Source organism: Tamandua tetradactyla, chromosome 2, assembly GCF_023851605.1.
Source record: "Tamandua tetradactyla isolate mTamTet1 chromosome 2, mTamTet1.pri, whole genome shotgun sequence".
NCBI lineage: Eukaryota > Metazoa > Chordata > Mammalia > Pilosa > Myrmecophagidae > Tamandua > Tamandua tetradactyla.
The window spans coordinates 132,854,341-132,871,230 of record NC_135328.1 but is presented as its reverse complement, the minus strand read 5'-3'; the positions used below and the strand labels follow the sequence as shown (position 1 = coordinate 132,871,230).

General features: G+C 58.2%; 1 protein-coding gene across 6 annotated transcripts in view; it reads right to left on the bottom strand.

The window, feature by feature from the left end:
• SARDH (sarcosine dehydrogenase) overlaps window positions 1-16,890 on the bottom strand; it is a 63,516-nt gene that overhangs the window by 32,058 nt on the left and 14,568 nt on the right. For all 6 annotated transcript variants that reach the window (XM_077149056.1, XM_077149058.1, XM_077149057.1 and 3 more), the window contains exons 10-14: window positions 16,745-16,831; window positions 16,332-16,422; window positions 11,250-11,391; window positions 9,496-9,579; window positions 5,618-5,731 (exon numbers count right to left, since the gene is read on the bottom strand). In XM_077149056.1, coding sequence (XP_077005171.1) covers window positions 5,618-5,731; window positions 9,496-9,579; window positions 11,250-11,391; window positions 16,332-16,422; window positions 16,745-16,831 — 518 coding nt within the window. The remainder of the gene's footprint in view (window positions 1-5,617; window positions 5,732-9,495; window positions 9,580-11,249; window positions 11,392-16,331; window positions 16,423-16,744; window positions 16,832-16,890) is intronic.

Here is a 16,890-nt window from a genome sequence, read left to right as displayed (position 1 = left end):
ATTTCTGGTACATCGTATTTCATCGGCTTTAGCCAACCAAAACAATTCAACACCCTTACATGACAAAAACACACAAACTAGGAGCTTCTTCGGCCTGACAAAGGTTGAAAAAACCTATATATAACATCATTTTAAATGATGATGAGATCAGGAACAAGACAAAGATGTCTGCATTCGCCACTTCTGTTCAACTCTGTGTTAGAAGTCCTGACCAATCAGGCTATTAGGCAGAGTGCAATTAGGTAAGAAAAAAAAAAGTCATCAAGATTCAAAAGGAAAAAGTAAAACTATTTCTCTTTGCAGATGACATGATTTTGCATATAGAAAATCCTAAGAAACCCACTTCAGAAACTGTTATAACTAATAAAGAAATTCAACAAGGTTGCAGGATACAAGAGCAATATATTAAAATTAATTGCATTTCTATACACTAGCAATGAACATTCTGAACATGAAATTAAGAAAATTATACTTACAATAGTATGAAAAAGAATAAAACACTCAGCTACAAACTTTTAAAAAGTAGTACAAGACTTGCACACTGAAAACTACAAAACATCAGAAAATTAAAAAAGACAAAAAAAAACACCCCACAAAACATCACTGAAAGAAAGAATTTCTAAAGAAACAGAAAAGTATCCCATGTTCACGAATGAGAAGACTCGCTATTGTTAAGATGCCAATACTCATCAGATTGTTCTACAGATTCAATGAAATTCCTATCAAACTCCCAGCTGGGTTCTTTACAGAAACTGACAAGCTGATCCTAAATTCATACAGAAATGCAAGGAACCCAGAAGAGCCAAAAAAAATCTTGAAAAAGAGGAACGAAGTCAGAGGACTCACACCTGCTGATTTCAAAATTTATTACAAAGCTTCAAAAATAAAGAAAATAAGGTATTGGCACAGATAGAGTCAGAATATGTGTTAATGGAATAGAACTAAGAATCCAGAAATAAACCCCCACATTTATGGTCAATTGATTTTGACAAGGGTGTCCACAGAACTCAACAGGAGAAAACAGTCTTTTCAACAAGAGTCTTTTCAATAAAGGTGTTTGTACAACCGGATATTCACAGGCAAAAGAATGAAGTTGAACCCCAGCTCAGACCATACAGAAAAATAAACTCAAAATGGATCACAGACCTAAATGTCAAAACTAAAACTATTTTTAAAATCTTAGAAGAAAACATAGGAGTAAATCTCTGTGATCTTGAGTTAGGCGATAGTTTCTTAGATCTGACACTAAAAGCACAAGCAACAAAATTACTTTGTCAAAATTAAAAACGTTCACGCTATAAAAGGTATCATCAGGATAGTGAAACAACAGCACATAGAATGGAAGAAAATATTTGCAAATCATATGTCCCCTAAGTTTTCATCTTGCTTCTTCAACCCTGGTTCCATGCACTTGTCAAATATGACTGATTCACGCAGGCGAATTAAACTGTTGTTGCAGGGTTAAAAACAAAAATAAAGACAATTCTGTAGGAAAAGATTGTCATCTGTGTACCGATACTTGAGAACAGGAATACACATGTCCACTTACAGAAACATTTCCTTGAGGATGGTGAGGCAGCAGAGGCTCTGTTTTAGTTTGGAAGCTGCTGGAATGTGATATACCAGAAATGGAATGACTTTTAAAAGGGGAATTTAATAAGTTACAAGTTTACAGTTCTAAGCCTATAGAAACATCCAAACTAAGGCATCCCAGGGAAGATACCTCAATTCAAGGAAGGCCGATGGGTCAGGAACACTCTGTCAGCTGGGAAGGCACCTGGCTGGCATCAGCTGGTCCCTTGCTCCTGGGCTCCATTGCCTTCAGCCTCTGTCCCTGTGGGGGCTCCTCACTTTGCTTCTCTGGGGCTGGCTTTCATTTACTGGCCTCCCATGGCTCTCTCCAGGTTCTGGTTTGCTTCACATCCCATGGCTATATGTGCAGGGCTCCAAGCATCTCCTAACACCTGTTTCTCTGCTCTCCAAGTGTCGGCATTTGTGTCAGCTCTGCTCTAAAGTTTCTGTCGGCCCTGAGGCTTTTGTTGTTTCTGACCGTTCTAGTTTGCTAGCTGCTGGAATGCAATATACCAGAAACGGAATGGCTTTTAAAAGGGGAATTTAATAAGTTGCTAGTTTACAGTTCTAAGGCCAAGAAAATATCCCAATTACAACAAGTCTATGGAAATGTCCAATCAAAGGCATCCAGGGAAAGATACCTTGGTTCAAGAAGGCCAATGAAGTTCAGGGTATCTCTCTCAAGTAAGAAGGCACATGGCAAACACAATCAGGGCTCCTCTCTCAGCTGGAAGGTCACATGGTGAACACGGCGTCATCTGCTAGCTTTCTCTTCCGGCTTCTGGTTTCAGGAAGCTTCCCGGGAGGTGTTTTCCTTCTTCATTTCCAAAGGTCCCTGGCTCCTGGACTCTCTGCTTTGTGGTGCTGCATCATTCTCTGCTCTCTCTGAATTTCCCATTCTCCAAAGAGTTTTCTCTTTTATAGGACTCCAGTAAACCAATCAAGACCCACCCAAATGAGTGGAGACATGCCTCCACCTAACCCAGTTTAACAACCACTCTTGATTAAATCACATCTCCAGGGAGATGATCTGATTACAGTTTCAAACATACAGTATTGAACAGGGATTATTCTACCTTTACGAAATGGGATTTTGATTAAAACATGGCTTTTCTAGGGGGCATACATCCTTCCAAACCAGCACACTGACTCTCTTTAAAATGTTTCCTCTTTTAAAGGATTCCAGTGAACTGACCAAGACCCACTGTGAACGGGTGAGTCACATCTAATCAAAGGTCACACCACAGTGGCTGTGTCACATCTCTGCGCAGATAATCTAACCGGAGTTTCCAACCTACAGTATTGAATCAAGATTGAAAGAAACAGCTGCCTCCACAAGATTGAATCAGGATTAAAACATGGCTTTTCTGGGGTACATAGTATTTTTAAACCAGCACAGGTTCTTGAGCCCGGTCACCTTTACATGGATCCCAGGGGTCTGGACGGGCAACTTCCGTCTTCGTGGCATTCCAAGCCTGCAGGGGCCTTTATGAGCAGCTGGCCGCTACCCGTCCACTTGTCATGACTTTGCGTTATTTATCTGAGTGTGATGAGAAAGCCAATGACATCGACTAGACAACCAAAGAAATCTACCCACAACTATTGCAGGAAGGTGGTGGTTATCTCCTCCTCAGCGTGTAATTCTTCTCTTTGAGATCCTCTGATTCCGTGTAAAGAGAAATACACATGGATGATGCCAACGGGTGTGACCCTCTTGGGAACATGCAGTCCATGAGATGTCAGCCCCTCCTCCGAACTCAGCCATCGGATGGAGAATAGAACTCCAACCACGGAGGTTCAGTTTGCAGACTCTGAAAATCCTGCATATGGAGTGCTGTGGTGCTGCTGAACAGAGCGTCCCTTCATATAAACAGCATTTTCTCATCCCGCTGTCAGTGATTGATGAAAACACAAAGCAGCACAGAGCTGGACGCCATCCTGCAGGGAATGCTTACTCTCACAAGAGGTGTTTGCAAAGACGGTGACGCTGCGGCAAGCGTGAATGGCAAGGTCCAGCACGGCAGTCAGCTCGCCCCAGCGGAGGGCACCCCAAGGACCCCCATTCTGAATGCTCACCTTAGAAACCAGGAAGTGGATGTGGAGGACAGCTGTAGTGCACTAAACCACCCGAAGCGACCCAAGAAGCATCTGGAGAGCTCCTAACAGCGGCAAGATGTCCGTGTGTTGGTGGGGGAGGTGTTTGCACAGCCACCCTGGCTCGAGGATCCTGCTGAAATTAAGACGGCCTTATCTCGAGATTGCAAACAAATTAGGTGCACGCCCAGAGTTATGAGGATCAGCACTGAGGAAAGTAACAGAGAGTGGAAGTAAAACTAGACTTCTGCAGGAAAAAAAAATATGTATGTTGATATTGAAGAACTAAGGGGCGGTGCCACGACTTTCAGCCTACGTGCGTGCTGTGAAAAAAAATAAAGCAAGATAGAGTTATCGTGGGGCGAGCCACAGTGGCTCAGCAGGCAGCGTTCTCCCCTGCCATGCCAGAGACCTGGGTTCGACTCCGGGTGCTGCCCATGCAAATGAATAAATAAATAAATAAAATACAGTTACTGTGGCTAAGAGATTGAAAACATGGTCAGGAGGCCCTTTGGAGGTCTCGGCCAGGTATCCCAAAACGTTTCCGCGTGCAAAGCCTCAAGCAAAACGTGCCTCAAAATCCCACAATGTCCAGGCACCGGGAACAAACCGCAAGACAAAGAACCCAGCAACCTACCTCACGGTAGAGCCCAGAATAGCCAACCACTTACCTAACCTCGTTCTCTTAAAGAAAAAAATCCTTGCCTGGAAGTGCCAAGAAGACACAATTTGGGCTTCCCCTTGAATGTGTGCCCCCCTAATGTCAATTCCAAGGGCCCCAGTAAATGCCTTTTGTTTGTTTGTTGGCGGCTCTGTGGGTTATTTCTTTCTGCCTTCTACTTGGCTTCCCTTTCCCTGTGCACTGTCTACACCGTCTCCAGCCAATGCCGTGGGAAAGACTTACACCACGGAAAGCCGCCCGCGTTCCTGAACGCGCACCCTCCGGACAACCGCTTTTAGCCATTCCCTGCGCACCCCTGGGGCCGCCCGGCTCAGCCTTCCTCCGGACCTCCCAGTCCGTACCCAACTCCCCTACATGTCCGGAGCGGGGGGTGGGGGGATTGGGGGCACTGTTCGGGCTGCGGGGTCTGCAGACCCAACCCCCAGCCAACTCCCCGTGCGCACCCGCGCCTTCCTCCCGGCTGGGGAAGGCGCCAGCGCAGAGCCTGCGCTGCTAGCTCTCGGCTTTTGGACAAGGAGGAAGGCGTCAAGCCAACCTGGCATCTCCTCCGAGCTCCCCGTGCGCGAGAGCTGGGCTCCAGGAGGTGCCAGACTGCGCCCCAGCCCCTCTCGGCAGCGGCATCCGTGGGGCGTGGGAGGCGTCGGGCGGGCCCTGCCGTGCGCGAGCTCGTAAAGGCGCTGCGGAGGCCCCTCCTCCAATGCCCCACACAAATGCTTTGTCCTACACCAAGCCTGGGGAGGAAACGGCTCCTGCCCCCTGGGACTTGCGGGACAGGGCCAGACCCTCGTGCACAATGAAAATGCGGGGCCCTCTGTTCGAAAACGACGACGAGCCGGGCCGCCCCTGGGTTCTGCTCCCGCGGCAGGGAGGGCGATGGTGTGGTGACACACAAAGGGGCACAGGCAGCGTTCTCTGGAGGCCTACCTCACAGGCCACCACAGAGGTTCTCCCTCAAATGACCTGTGCCCCATCTACCTTGCAGGAACGGCCCGAGCCCCCTGTGCTGCTCCCTGGGAGGGAGAGCGCCAACACACAACGCGGCCTGGGGGTCTTGGGACAACTCTGGGAATGCAGGAGGGGACTGGTGGCTCAAGGTGCCCCCCTGGCCTCCTGCCCCCACCGTAGCCTCAAGCAGGAAGGGGTCGCCCCCAGCCATTCCCTGACAGCCAGGGGAGGAAAACGCCACCATCCCACCTCCAGCCTGAGTCTGCACATAGCAGGTAAGGGGCTGCCCGAGCCCGAAGGGAGCACCTGTGTGCCTGGACTCACCACGTCGTGATGGGGCGGGAAGGAGAAGGTGTACTCAGCTGCCAGCAGCTGTCGGTAGGTGTAGTCCTGGTGCTCCTCCCGGCCATAGGCCCCATAGTAGTCGTAGTCCAGGACCTGGGGGGAGAGGACCCGCTGTGGCTGCTCCTCCCCTCTCCCTCCTCCCTGCACTCTCCCTCGCTCCTCTCTCCCCTTCTCTCTTCCTCTTCCCTTCCAGCCCACTTTCCTGCCCTTCCCTCCCTGCCTCCCTCCTTCCTTCTCTCCCCACCTCTTCCCTTCTTCCCTTCCCTCCTCCCTCCTTTCCCCCTCCTCCCTCCTTCCCTTCCTTCTTTCTCCCCCTCCTCCCTTCCCTCATCCCTCCTTCCCTTCCCCTCTTCCCTCCTTCCCTTCCCTTCCTCCCTCCTTCCTTTTATCCACACCCATGTTTTGGCCCCTGCTGCTTGGCAAGCACTGAACTGGGTCCTGAAGAGACAGAGAAATGACAGACCGTCCTGCCGTCAGGGAACCTCCGGCCCAGTGGCCTGGCTGTGTTGAGGAGGCAGGCAGAGGACACAGCTACACAAACGGCACCTGCCCACCAGGCGGTGGGTGCTGAAGGGGGGGACGCAGGCTGACCTGGCTGAGCCTGGAGTGGGGAGAGGAGGCTGGGCATATTGGAGGGGGAAGTTGGGGCTGAAGTTACGTGGACCTTCATAGGGTGGGATAGAGGCAGGGACCCCTCACTGAAGAAAAGGGTGAAGCCGTCAGGGGTGGGATGGCGGCCAGGTGCTGTTGCCATGGTGACTGTGGCCAAGCCTGCTCAGAGTGTTCCCGTGCCCGAGTCCCTTGGAGCCTCACGTCCTACAAAGGCAGGTCCTTCTGCATGTGGGGAAACTGAGGCTGTGGTCACAGCTGGCAGGAACCCTGAGGGCATGCTTTGGAAGCTGGATCTTAATGGCCACTCCACTCGGCCTCCCTCAGTGACCCTTAGCCTCTGCTCTTGCTGACAGAGCCCCTTCCCAGCTGCTTGCACCAGCAGAAAAGTGGGACAAGCCACTGCTCCCCTGGCCGCCCGGCCCGAGTCCCGCCTTCTCTGCCACCCTCTTTCACAGATGAGATCCGAGCGTGAGGTCACTCTGAGTCCAGACCTCTCTGCCCTCCAGGGCCCAAGCTCAAGCCCTGGCATCCAAGGAGGGGGCATCCTCTGGACTATCCATCAGACTGTTGGGGGTTCAGGGGAGTCCCTTCACCCAACCACGGGGACTCCAAGGGAGGTGAGTGTGCAAGGACTGCCCATCTCAGGATGGAGAGGCACTCCCAGCCTCCACTTCCACCCGCTCTGCATGACCACGGATTCCAGAGGACGGAAGCTTCTGGGGCCAGAGCCAGCTCGTGAGGCCCTGCAGGGAACCACACAAGGGCCAGAGGGATTCTCTCCTCTTCAGTTCCCTGTGCCCCCCCAGCCAATCCTCTCTCCAATCCCCTGTGCCCCCCCAGCCGATCCTCTCTCCCTGTCCCCTGTGCCCCCCCCAGCCGATCCTCTCCCCCGTCCTCTGTGCCCCCCCAGCCGATCCTCTCCCCCTGTCCCCTGTGCCCCCCCAGCCGATCCTCGCTCCCTGTCCCCTGTGCCCCCCCAGCCGATCCTCTCCCCGTCCCCTGTGCCCCCCCAGCCGATCCTCTCTCCCTGTGTCCCCCCCAGCCGATCCTCTCCCCCTGTCCTCTGTGCCCCCCCAGCCGATCCTCTCCCCCTGTCCCCTGTGCCCCCCCAGCCGATCCTCGCTCCCTGTCCCCTGTGCCCCCCCAGCCGATCCTCTCCCCGTCCCCTGTGCCCCCCCAGCCGATCCTCTCTCCCTGTGTCCCCCCCAGCCGATCCTCTCCCCCTGTCCTCTGTGCCCCCCCAGCCGATCCTCTCTCCCTGTCCCCTGTGCCCCCCCAGCCGATCCTCTCTCCCTGTCCCCTGTGCCCACCCAGCCGATCCTCTCTCCCTGTCCCTTGTGCCCCCCCAGCCGATCCTCTCTCCCTGTCCCCTGTGCCCCCCCAGCCAATCCTCTCTCCCTGTGCCCCCCCAGCCGATCCTCTCTCCCTGTCCCCTGTGCCCCCCCCAGCCGATCCTCTCTCCCCCTGTCCCCTGTGTCCCCCCCAGCCGATCCTCTCTCCCTGTCCCCTGTGCCCCCCCAGCCGATCCTCTCTCCCCCTGTCCCCTGTGCCCCCCCAGCCGATCCTCTCTCCCTGTCCCCTGTGCCCCCTCAGCCGATCCTCTCCCCCTGTCCTCTGTGCCCCCCCAGCCGATCCTCTCCCCCTGTCCTCTGTGCCCCCCCCAGCCAATCCTCTCTCCCTGTCCCCTGTGCCCCCCCAGCCGATCCTCTCTCCCTGTCCCCTGTGCCCCCCCAGCCGATCCTCTCCCCCTGTCCTCTGTGCCCCCCCAGCCGATCCTCTCCCCCTGTCCCCTGTGCCCCCCCCAGCCGATCCTCTCTCCCTGTGTCCCCCCCAGCCGATCCTCTCTCCCCCTGTCCCCTGTGCCCCCCCAGCCGATCCTCTCTCCCTGTCCTCTGTGCCCCCTCAGCCGATCCTCTCCCCCTGTCCTCTGTGCCCCCTCAGCCGATCCTCTCTCCCTGTCCTCTGTGCCCCCTCAGCCGATCCTCTCCCCCTGTCCTCTGTGCCCCCCCAGCCGATCCTCTCCTCCTGTCCCCTGTGCCCCCCCAGCCGATCCTCTCCCCCGTCCCCTGTGCCCCCCGAGCCGATCCTCTCTCCCTGTCCCCTGTGCCCCCCAGCCGATCCTCTCTCCCTGTCCCCTGTGCCCCCCCCAGCCGATCCTCTCTCCCTGTCCCCTGTGCCCCAGCCCCTGCCGTGGCTCTTCTCTGCACCTCTAGCCTGGCAGGGATGGGCTGTGCCCCGGCTCTCAGCGAGCCCGCCCCTCGGCTCCCTCAGGTGATGTGTGGGCTCTGCCTCTCCACTGACCCTCAGTGACCCTGATGTGGACCCTGAGAGAGGCGAGGGTTCCAGGGGGACAGGCCAGCGTGAGAAAGGAGGTGACTGACAAGACGCGAGATGCACAGCAGCCACCAGGAGCCGAGACTCACAGGTGGGCTTCAGCCCCTGCCCCTCCCTCCAAGGCAGGGGGCCTGGCAGGAAGGATGGGTTGCTATGGAGATGGAACACGGGTTGAGTTGGAAAGGGATTGGTAAAATATAGCAAGGGAGAGGGGTTTTCTTTTGCAAAAAATCGGGATCCAATGCCACCCCTCAAGCTGGGATAAATTTAGCATCCCCTGCTTCCAACGACCTCAGCTGCCATTCTTCTCTCAGGGGTCCTGGATCCCTGGGGACTTCCACGAGGGTCCCAGTGGCCGGCCACTGTGAAATCTCATCTTATAGGCCAGGATGCTGAATGCATAACATTCTGCTAAATCTGACCCTACTTCATACTCACAGTTGCTGTTGCTGAAAATATAAGACCAAAAATATGAGAAAATGCTCCAATCTCTGCAAGCAGGGGAGCTCTGGGCTCTCCTCCTCTATGCAGGGTGCCTCTGAGCGCTCAGCCCGCTCTTCCCCTTGGCACCCGCCCACCGGGGACCGAAGGCCTTGTGGCCCCGGGTGCTGGGTGCTGCCTGGTGGAGGCAGCTCTGAAGCAGGCGCTGATCGCCCCACAGCAGAGCTGGAGCACAGATGACCAACCCACTCTAAGCCTGGCCCCAGGTGATGGCAGGAAGATGCTGCCGGCTCAGGCAGGTGGGGGGAAGACACGGGGGAGGTGGGCGAGGGAGTGTCAAGGCAGGGGGCAGGGCCTCTTGGCAGTGATTCCGGCGGGCAGCCCCTCCTTTGCCGCTGCGTGGAGCCAGCCTGCCACCCGTCCCTTGCAGACCCATCCGTGTGGCTGCTGGACACGGTGGTCCAACTCACCGGGGCTGGGCCGTGGAGGTTGAACCATCCCGGCCGCTCCCAGCCGTGGCGCTCCTGGAACACACATCCTTGTCTGAGGAGCTCCTGGGCAGGAGGAGAAGCACCGTCGTTCACACCCGGCCAGGCAGCTGCCCTGGTCCAGCGCCCTCCACCCCACCCCAGGGAGAGCAGAGAACGACTCTAGGGCATCCTGACCAAATCCTCCATGGGGTACCCAAGGGAACGGGCAGCCAAAGAGGTGCTCGCACTCAGCACCCTCTCTGCCTCCCACCAAGAGCTCCTGCCCATCTGAGGTTTGGCAGTGCCCTGTGCCCAGGGAACCCAGAGTCCAGGGCCGAGAGAGGCCCAGAAGCTGTGTGGGGTCCACCTGAGAGTGCCGCGATCAGTGGGTGCTGCCTGGATGGGGATGCGTGGCAGCCAGCTCCTGGGTTGTACATGGGACCCCCTCAACCCACTGAATGGTCACAGCACCAATGAGGAATGCCGGGACATGTCCTGTCTCGGGGCTGGAGACTCAGAGAGGATGACAGTGAGGGGGTGACGACAAACCCCCTCCCACCCAGTGGAGGACAGAGATACAGCAGTCAGTGGACACATGGCTTTTCCTAGGAATGGAAAAATGTGTCTTAGGATCCCACAAAAAGGATGGCAGGCTCTTCTATTTAAAGAAGAAAACCACAGCAGACAGACTTGAGGAGGCTGCTAAGTGTGGCAAGAAGGATGCTAAAGAGGAAGAGGAGGGGTGGCGGGAATTAAGACTCTCTGCAGGAGAGGAGAGCTTCAGCCCTTTCCAGGCTTGTCTGGGAAAAGCAGTGGCTCTTACTGAGGGATGTGTTTGAGCCCATCTCACTCCACTTCGAAGCTGAGCAATTACAGTGTGCAGGGAGGCTGCCCCGCTGTCCAGGCTGGCAAGGGGTGATCAGAGACACCCCTTTGGGGAGATGCTGAGGTCTGAAACAGACCTGGACCACCCAGCTGGGCCAGTGGTCAGAGGCTGGAGCTGAAGGGAAGACTTGGAGCCAGCCTTCTGGTCACTGATGTCTTAGGGCACCAGTTCCCAGAGGAGGGAGACCCATTCTCCAGCTTGAATGCTCCCTGCTTCCCGCAGCCTGTCCACCTGCCTCCGCCTCCACCCATCCATTCCACAAATGCTCCCTGAGCACCTAAGGGTTGGACTCTCTACTATATGCTCAGGAACCATAACAGCCTCTGACGCACTCACAAGTAAGCAAAGCATCCAGCATGAGACAACAGAGGCGAAACGGAGGGAAGGGCAGGGGATGGGAGCACAGGGAAGGAGCACCTGGGCCATCTGGGGGGCCTTAGGAGGTGTGCAAGGGCAGGCCGTGGAGAAGGGCACTTGACAGTGGGTTTCACTGTACGAGTAAAAGCTCACAGATGAGAAAGGTCCTCTAGGCAGGCTGTCCAGGCAGGAACATGCTCCTGACTGCACCTGCTACCCAGAACCTCTACCTCTCTGGCACTTCTCTCGGCAGCAGAGAGAGGTTTGCATGTGTGTATTCTCGTGCATTCTCTGTCTTCACTAGACATAAGCCCTTTGGCGGGAATCATTTCTATTTTATTCGCCAACACGTCCCCATCCTCTGAGCACTGTGCATCACTGGAGCTCAGTAAATACCTGGGGAGTGAATGAGCATCTCCTCAGCTCCCCGGGCCCATGGCTGGAGAAGGACCCACGTTTCTGTCACCCCGCCCACCTCAGCGGCGATGCGGCCCAGTCCGGCAGGCGGTACCTCGTGCAGGGGGTCCCTGCGCATGTTGCGTCCGGCCAGTGGCTCGTCGTGGGGGAAGACCACGGAGTAGTTCTTGGCGTAAGCCTCGTGGCTGCGCTCGCGGACCCAGCGGCCGTGGTCGGTGAGGGAGCGAGGGAAGCGCCTGCCGCAGACAGAGGCCCCAGTCACGGCCCCGGGGAAGGGCCGGCAAGGACCCACCCCCAAGCCGGACGCTTTGGGCCCCCACCAGTCCATCCGTGCTCGGGCCTCAGGCGGGCTTAGGTCCCCCCACACCTGCCCCCCCCCCCACCCCGCCATGGCTGCCGGGAGCAATGCGTGGACACTGCAGGGCCAAGGAGCCAGGCCTGGCCGACTCCAGTCTCTGGCCGTGGGTGCTCCCTACACTGCCCTCTGCTGGCCAGGCCCTGGCATATGGTGTCCCGGCCCCTCCGGCACCCCACCCCCTATCCCCAGGCCAGAGCGGAGAGGGGGAAAGTGCTCAGGAGTCAGGGACCTGGCGGAAGTCGACGTCAAGGTTGAGGGTCTTTGCAGTTTGGGGTCGGCACAGGAGCCCCTCTCTCTGGCCAGCACCTCTCCAGCCAGTCCTGCAGGGGTGTGTGATTTTGAAGCTGGGCCTCATCTCCAGGTCAGGCCAGGGGGGCCCAGGGAGCAGGACAGGATCCAGCCCCCACCTCCTCAGCCTGCATCCCAGGGCCCCTGGGAGCTGGGATGGTGTGGCCTGGACAGCTGCAGGGCCGAGACCCACTGGTGGTATCCAGCTCCCTGCTGTGGGCTCTACACTGTTTCTGGCTGGGCCAAGGGGATCTGCAGCCACCCTGGGCCCAGAGACCCCAGCCTCACTGCCCGGCCCTCGCTTCTAGCCCCAGGTGGGTGCAGGCTAGCTGGGGCTGAGCAGCCATTGCCCGGACCCCGCCTCCAGCCCCAGGTAAGAGCAGGCAGCTGGGGCTGAGCAGCTGCTGCCACCCAACAGCTTGTCCATTCGTCTGGGCACCTCACCAGCTGCAGCTGCTGGCAGGAGTCAGCAGCCTTGGGGCCCTTCAGGGGCACGGGGAGTGAGGCCTGCAGCCCCTCCTATGCACTAGCCTCCCTCCCAGCCCCCAGCGCATCCGGCCTCCCCTGTCCTCCAAGGCCCACCCCTCGCCACTCCCTGCTCCTCGGCGTTTCTGTCCCCAGGGAGACTGCTGGAGCCCATCTGGCTGCCTCTCCAGCCCAGACAACCACAGCCACAGGCATGGGCCGTGCTCCTGACATGGGTTCAGGGAGCCAGACCCCAGGGCCACCTGCCAGCCCCCGTCTCCGTCGGTCCCCACAGCAGCAGTGTAAGCTGGGCCCAAGGTTTGGCTCACTTCCCAGGAGGGGAAACCGAGGCTCGGAGGTGTCACGGCATGTGTCCAAGGTTGCCCAGAGGCCATGGCAGTGCCAGGCCAGGAGGGCAGCTGCACGAGAAGGAGCGAAGCATTGGATGTGGGGTCTGGAAGGGATCCAGGGAGGGGTCCCAGATCTGGCCATGTAGTGCACGCTGGGCAGTAGAACAGGGGTGCAGGGGGCAGGGTTTGGGAGTGCCAGGCAGGCTTGGGGGGGTGCCGCGGTGGGAGGGAGAAGCCAGAAGGCACGTCCAGGTGCCAGGAGGAGATGTGGCCCTTTCGGGACACAGCACAATGGCCCTCCCAGCCACTCCGCAAGTGAGGCTCCTGGGGGCTGCAGAACTAGAGCGGAGCCTGCCGCCTTCCCCGGGCCTCCTGGGTGCCGGGGAGGGAGAAAGGGCAGGGGCAGAGCTCCACCCAGCCTGCCCTCCACACTGGGACAACATGCCCTTCGTCTCTCACATCTACACAGCTGGGGAAGGGGTCCCTCTGCCCAGAGAGGGATCTGGCTGCAGCAAATTTGTGAAAGGTGGGCTGGGAGCGCCAAGACCCAGCTGCCCACTTGGCTGAAATAAGGAGCAGCTTCTCCTCTTCTGACCTGACCCCAGGGTTTTTGCTGAGAATGACAGCGCTGGCCGTGCAAAGGTGAGCCTCAGGTCCACTCCAAGAGGTCAGATCACCGTTCCCGTTTCATAAGTGGGTCCACTGCGGCTCAGAGAAGCGCCCAGCTAACCGCGGTGGGGCTGGAACGGACCCCAAAAGGGGTGCCTCCCCGCTCCACACCCCCCGCCACGAGAGGCTGTGCCGGCCGCTCCAAAAGCCTTACCCTGCTGACCAGCCTGCTCCTAGCACCAGCCTGGACTTGAGGGTATGGCCACGTCCCTGTCTGTAAGGTCAGGGATGGGCATGGGCACGGTCCTGCTTTGACTCTGAGGTTGATGGACAAGGTGACAAGCTGGGGGCACCCTGGACAGAGGGCAGCTACGTTGGGGCACGGTCCCTCTCTCTGCCTCTCTGGGGCTTTGCCCCCACGCCTCTTTTCTCTGCCAGCTCCCTCCTGCAGGTCCGGGTCTTGTCTCAGACCTGGGAGGCTGTGGACACAGATGGCAGTGGGTGTCCAACTCAGGAGGCCTGGAGGGGCCTTGGAAGCCCCACGCTAGTGACCGCTGAGTGGCCGTGGCTGGCAGCTTGGCAGGTTTCTGGGTGCAGGAGGGTGGGTGGGCTGGAGTACATCCCCCAAACTGACCCAATGGGCTGGGGCTGTTAGGGGCTCCCTCCCCATACCCCGGGGGCCCCAGGCTGGGTGGGAGCTGCCAGCCTCCCAGCGACAAATCAGCCTTCAATACCCCATGCCACAAAATGCTGCCGCCAACGTCCCAAAGGAAGGGGGCAGATGGAGGGAGCTTCAGACCCATCCCCAATGGGTGGGGGGCCTCGTGGGCAGCCCCAGGGCCTCCCCAGCCTGTAGCTCACATCATGCCAGCTTCTCTTTCCATGGCCCTCCCAGCAGCTCAGGAGGACAGCTTTGCCCTCTACTTTACAGTCAAGTTTGCTGAGGCACAGGGGGCTGCACCGGGGGGCTGGGGTGCCACAGGCCTGATTCCAGAGCTGAGACTTTTAGCCCCAAGAGAGGCAGGGCAGCGAGGACAGGACCCCCAGGCGGTGGGGATGAGGGGTCCCTGCCCCGGGCCTGGCCCTCTATCTCGTGTCAGTTGACTTCAGGCCAGTCACACCCACCCCCCAGCACCCCCGTTCACTGCTTGGCGCGGGAGTGGATTGGACAGGTCCGTCCCCAAAGCCCCTGGCAGCCTTATCACTCCTGGAACACTCCTCTCTCGGGAGAGCACGTAGGCGCAGCCCCAGACGGCCTCTGAGCAGCCGGCGCTGTGCCAGGCGCCACAGAGAGGGGGGCGGTGGGTCGGCGGGGGACGGGGCCCAGTGTCTGTCTCCATGGGGACCAGACATTACCCCCCAAGTTGGGGAGTGGGGGCCACGCTGAGCTGAACCAGCACCCCTTCTACCCACCCCCCGCTTTGTTCCTAGTGAGCAGCCGGGGTCTTCCCAGCAGGGCCGCCTGCCAGGATCGGGAGCAAGCAGCAGGAGCTAAGCGGGCCTCCCTCTAGGCTCCGGGCCGGGTGCCGACCCGCCTCCCTGGCATGGGACGCGGGAACCCCAGCCCCACACACAGGGACGGGATGGCCCCATGCCCTGGCCCCCAGCCACATATGCGTGGATGTCTCCCTGTTTCAGAGGGGGCAGGCGGGGTTCTGCAGTTCTGCACAGAGATGTTTCTTTGTGCTATCACAGCTTTCAACCCACCTCTACCCGAAAGTCTGGGTTGGGGAGGGACAGGGCTGGGAGGGGCTCCTTTGTCCTCTGGGTGGCCCTCTCAGCATCCTCCCACGTGCTGATGCCATGCCCCACACAGGGCTTCCCAGTCTGTGGCCGTAGCTCCCCACCTGGCTTGGCTTGTGGTGTGGCACATTTCTTTCTGTGACTCGACTCACGAGGACTGGCAGTCTACTGAAAAGATTCTGCCATTGCCACAGGGCCTCTTTGAGATTCTGTTACCCTCCCCTATGTGGACATTTTACAAATGGGGAAACTGAGGCCTAAGTATAAGAACGGACTTACTTGGGGGCATGCAGCCAGCTTATTTGGTGCAGAACTGCGGCGGGCACAGTCCTTCTGCTCCCAGGAGCCCTCCCCACCCACATATAAGCCGACTTTGGGTTTGGGGATTTGAGGGCAGGGTGGAGAGTTGTGCTTTTCCAAGGAAACTGAGAAAGATCCGAGCACCAGGGAAGGTCTCTCTGAGGGGGGATGTTTGAGCTATGACCTAAAAGGTAAGCAGGAATTAGCCCGGTGGAGAGGTCGGGAACAGCATTCCACATGGGGAACAGCATGTAGGTGGCTCTGAGACAGAAAAGTGCTTGGCTCCTCGGGGATCTGTGGAGGCCTGAGACCTGCCCTTGGCTGGAGGAAAGCGGAGGGTCCTCCTCCATGCCTGGGGGTGCTTGGGTCACTCCCTGGGCCCCTCAGAGACAACCCCACTTGCAGGAGGCACTCAGACGGCCGGCACGCCTCCCCGCTCCAGGGATGCTTGACTGTCGTATAATTCATGTTTCTGTGTGCCAGGCCCGAGGCTGAGCGTTTCATCTACAGGAACGCGCTCACTGGTCCTGAACAGAGCTCGAAGCTCCGTGGCACCAGATGCGACTAGCCCCGTGACCCGGGTGTGCTTACAGCTCAGCACTGGGTCACACCGTTAGTGGACGATGGAACTGCAGCCCCTGCTCAGGGCTGTCTGGCTGCAAGCCCGCATTCCCAACTTCTGCACGCACTAACAGAGATCATCTGCTCAGTCCTGCTCTCTCGGCACCTTGCATGGCCCCTCCTGATCCACAGACCTCGGTTTCCCCATCTGTAGAGTGGGATGACAAGATCCTGCTGCTCACTTGAAAACTGTGAGGTTTCAGGACAAGAGGTCCAAGGAACGGAAAGGGCCACGGAGCTGCCCTTGACAGCAACCCACTACACCACCGGCAGCCTCCCTCCTTTCCTCCCCTCACTGCTGCCTCTTCCAGGAGACTGCCTGGATTTCAGGGAAAGCTCCTTCCTCAATGCTGTCACCCCTCAGAGCACCCCACCTCGCTTGATCCCGGCCTGGCTGCCCCTGGTCATGGGAGGGGAGAGCAGGACCCTGGCACGCACTTGCCTGATGTCATAGCCGTACATGTCCTTCTCCGGGCGCCCGTGGACAATCCAGTGGGCCAGCTCCTGTCCACAGCCACCACCCAGCATCATTCCTGGCAGGGGTGCAGCAGTGGGTCTCCAGGCTGTCCCTAGGGTCCACCGCCCATTCCATGCCCCTCCCATCTCCATGGGCAGTATCCCCACACCCTCCAAACCCTGGATCTCACCCCTGAGGCACTGCCCACCTCCCAGCGGGCTCCATCTCTGCCCTGCCAGCCTGCCCACCTCTCCTCTCTGCACCCCCTTCAGAGCCCTGCCACCCGCGTGGGGGCTCCGAGACCTGGAGATGGCCCCATTGGCCCCGTGGGTGGGCATGGGCACTGACTGGGCTGGGCTTGTGCCTGGGTGCTGGGATGGGCTGCCCCCTGCACTCACCTGCACTGTTGAAGCCGCAGCCGAGGAAGAATCCACGGAGCTCAGGAGCCTCCCCCATCAGGGGTTTGTGGTCAGGTGTGAAGGATTCTGAAATGGGGGGAAGGCCTGAAGCTGCTGCTGGGCTGGACCCACCCAAGAGGGCAGTA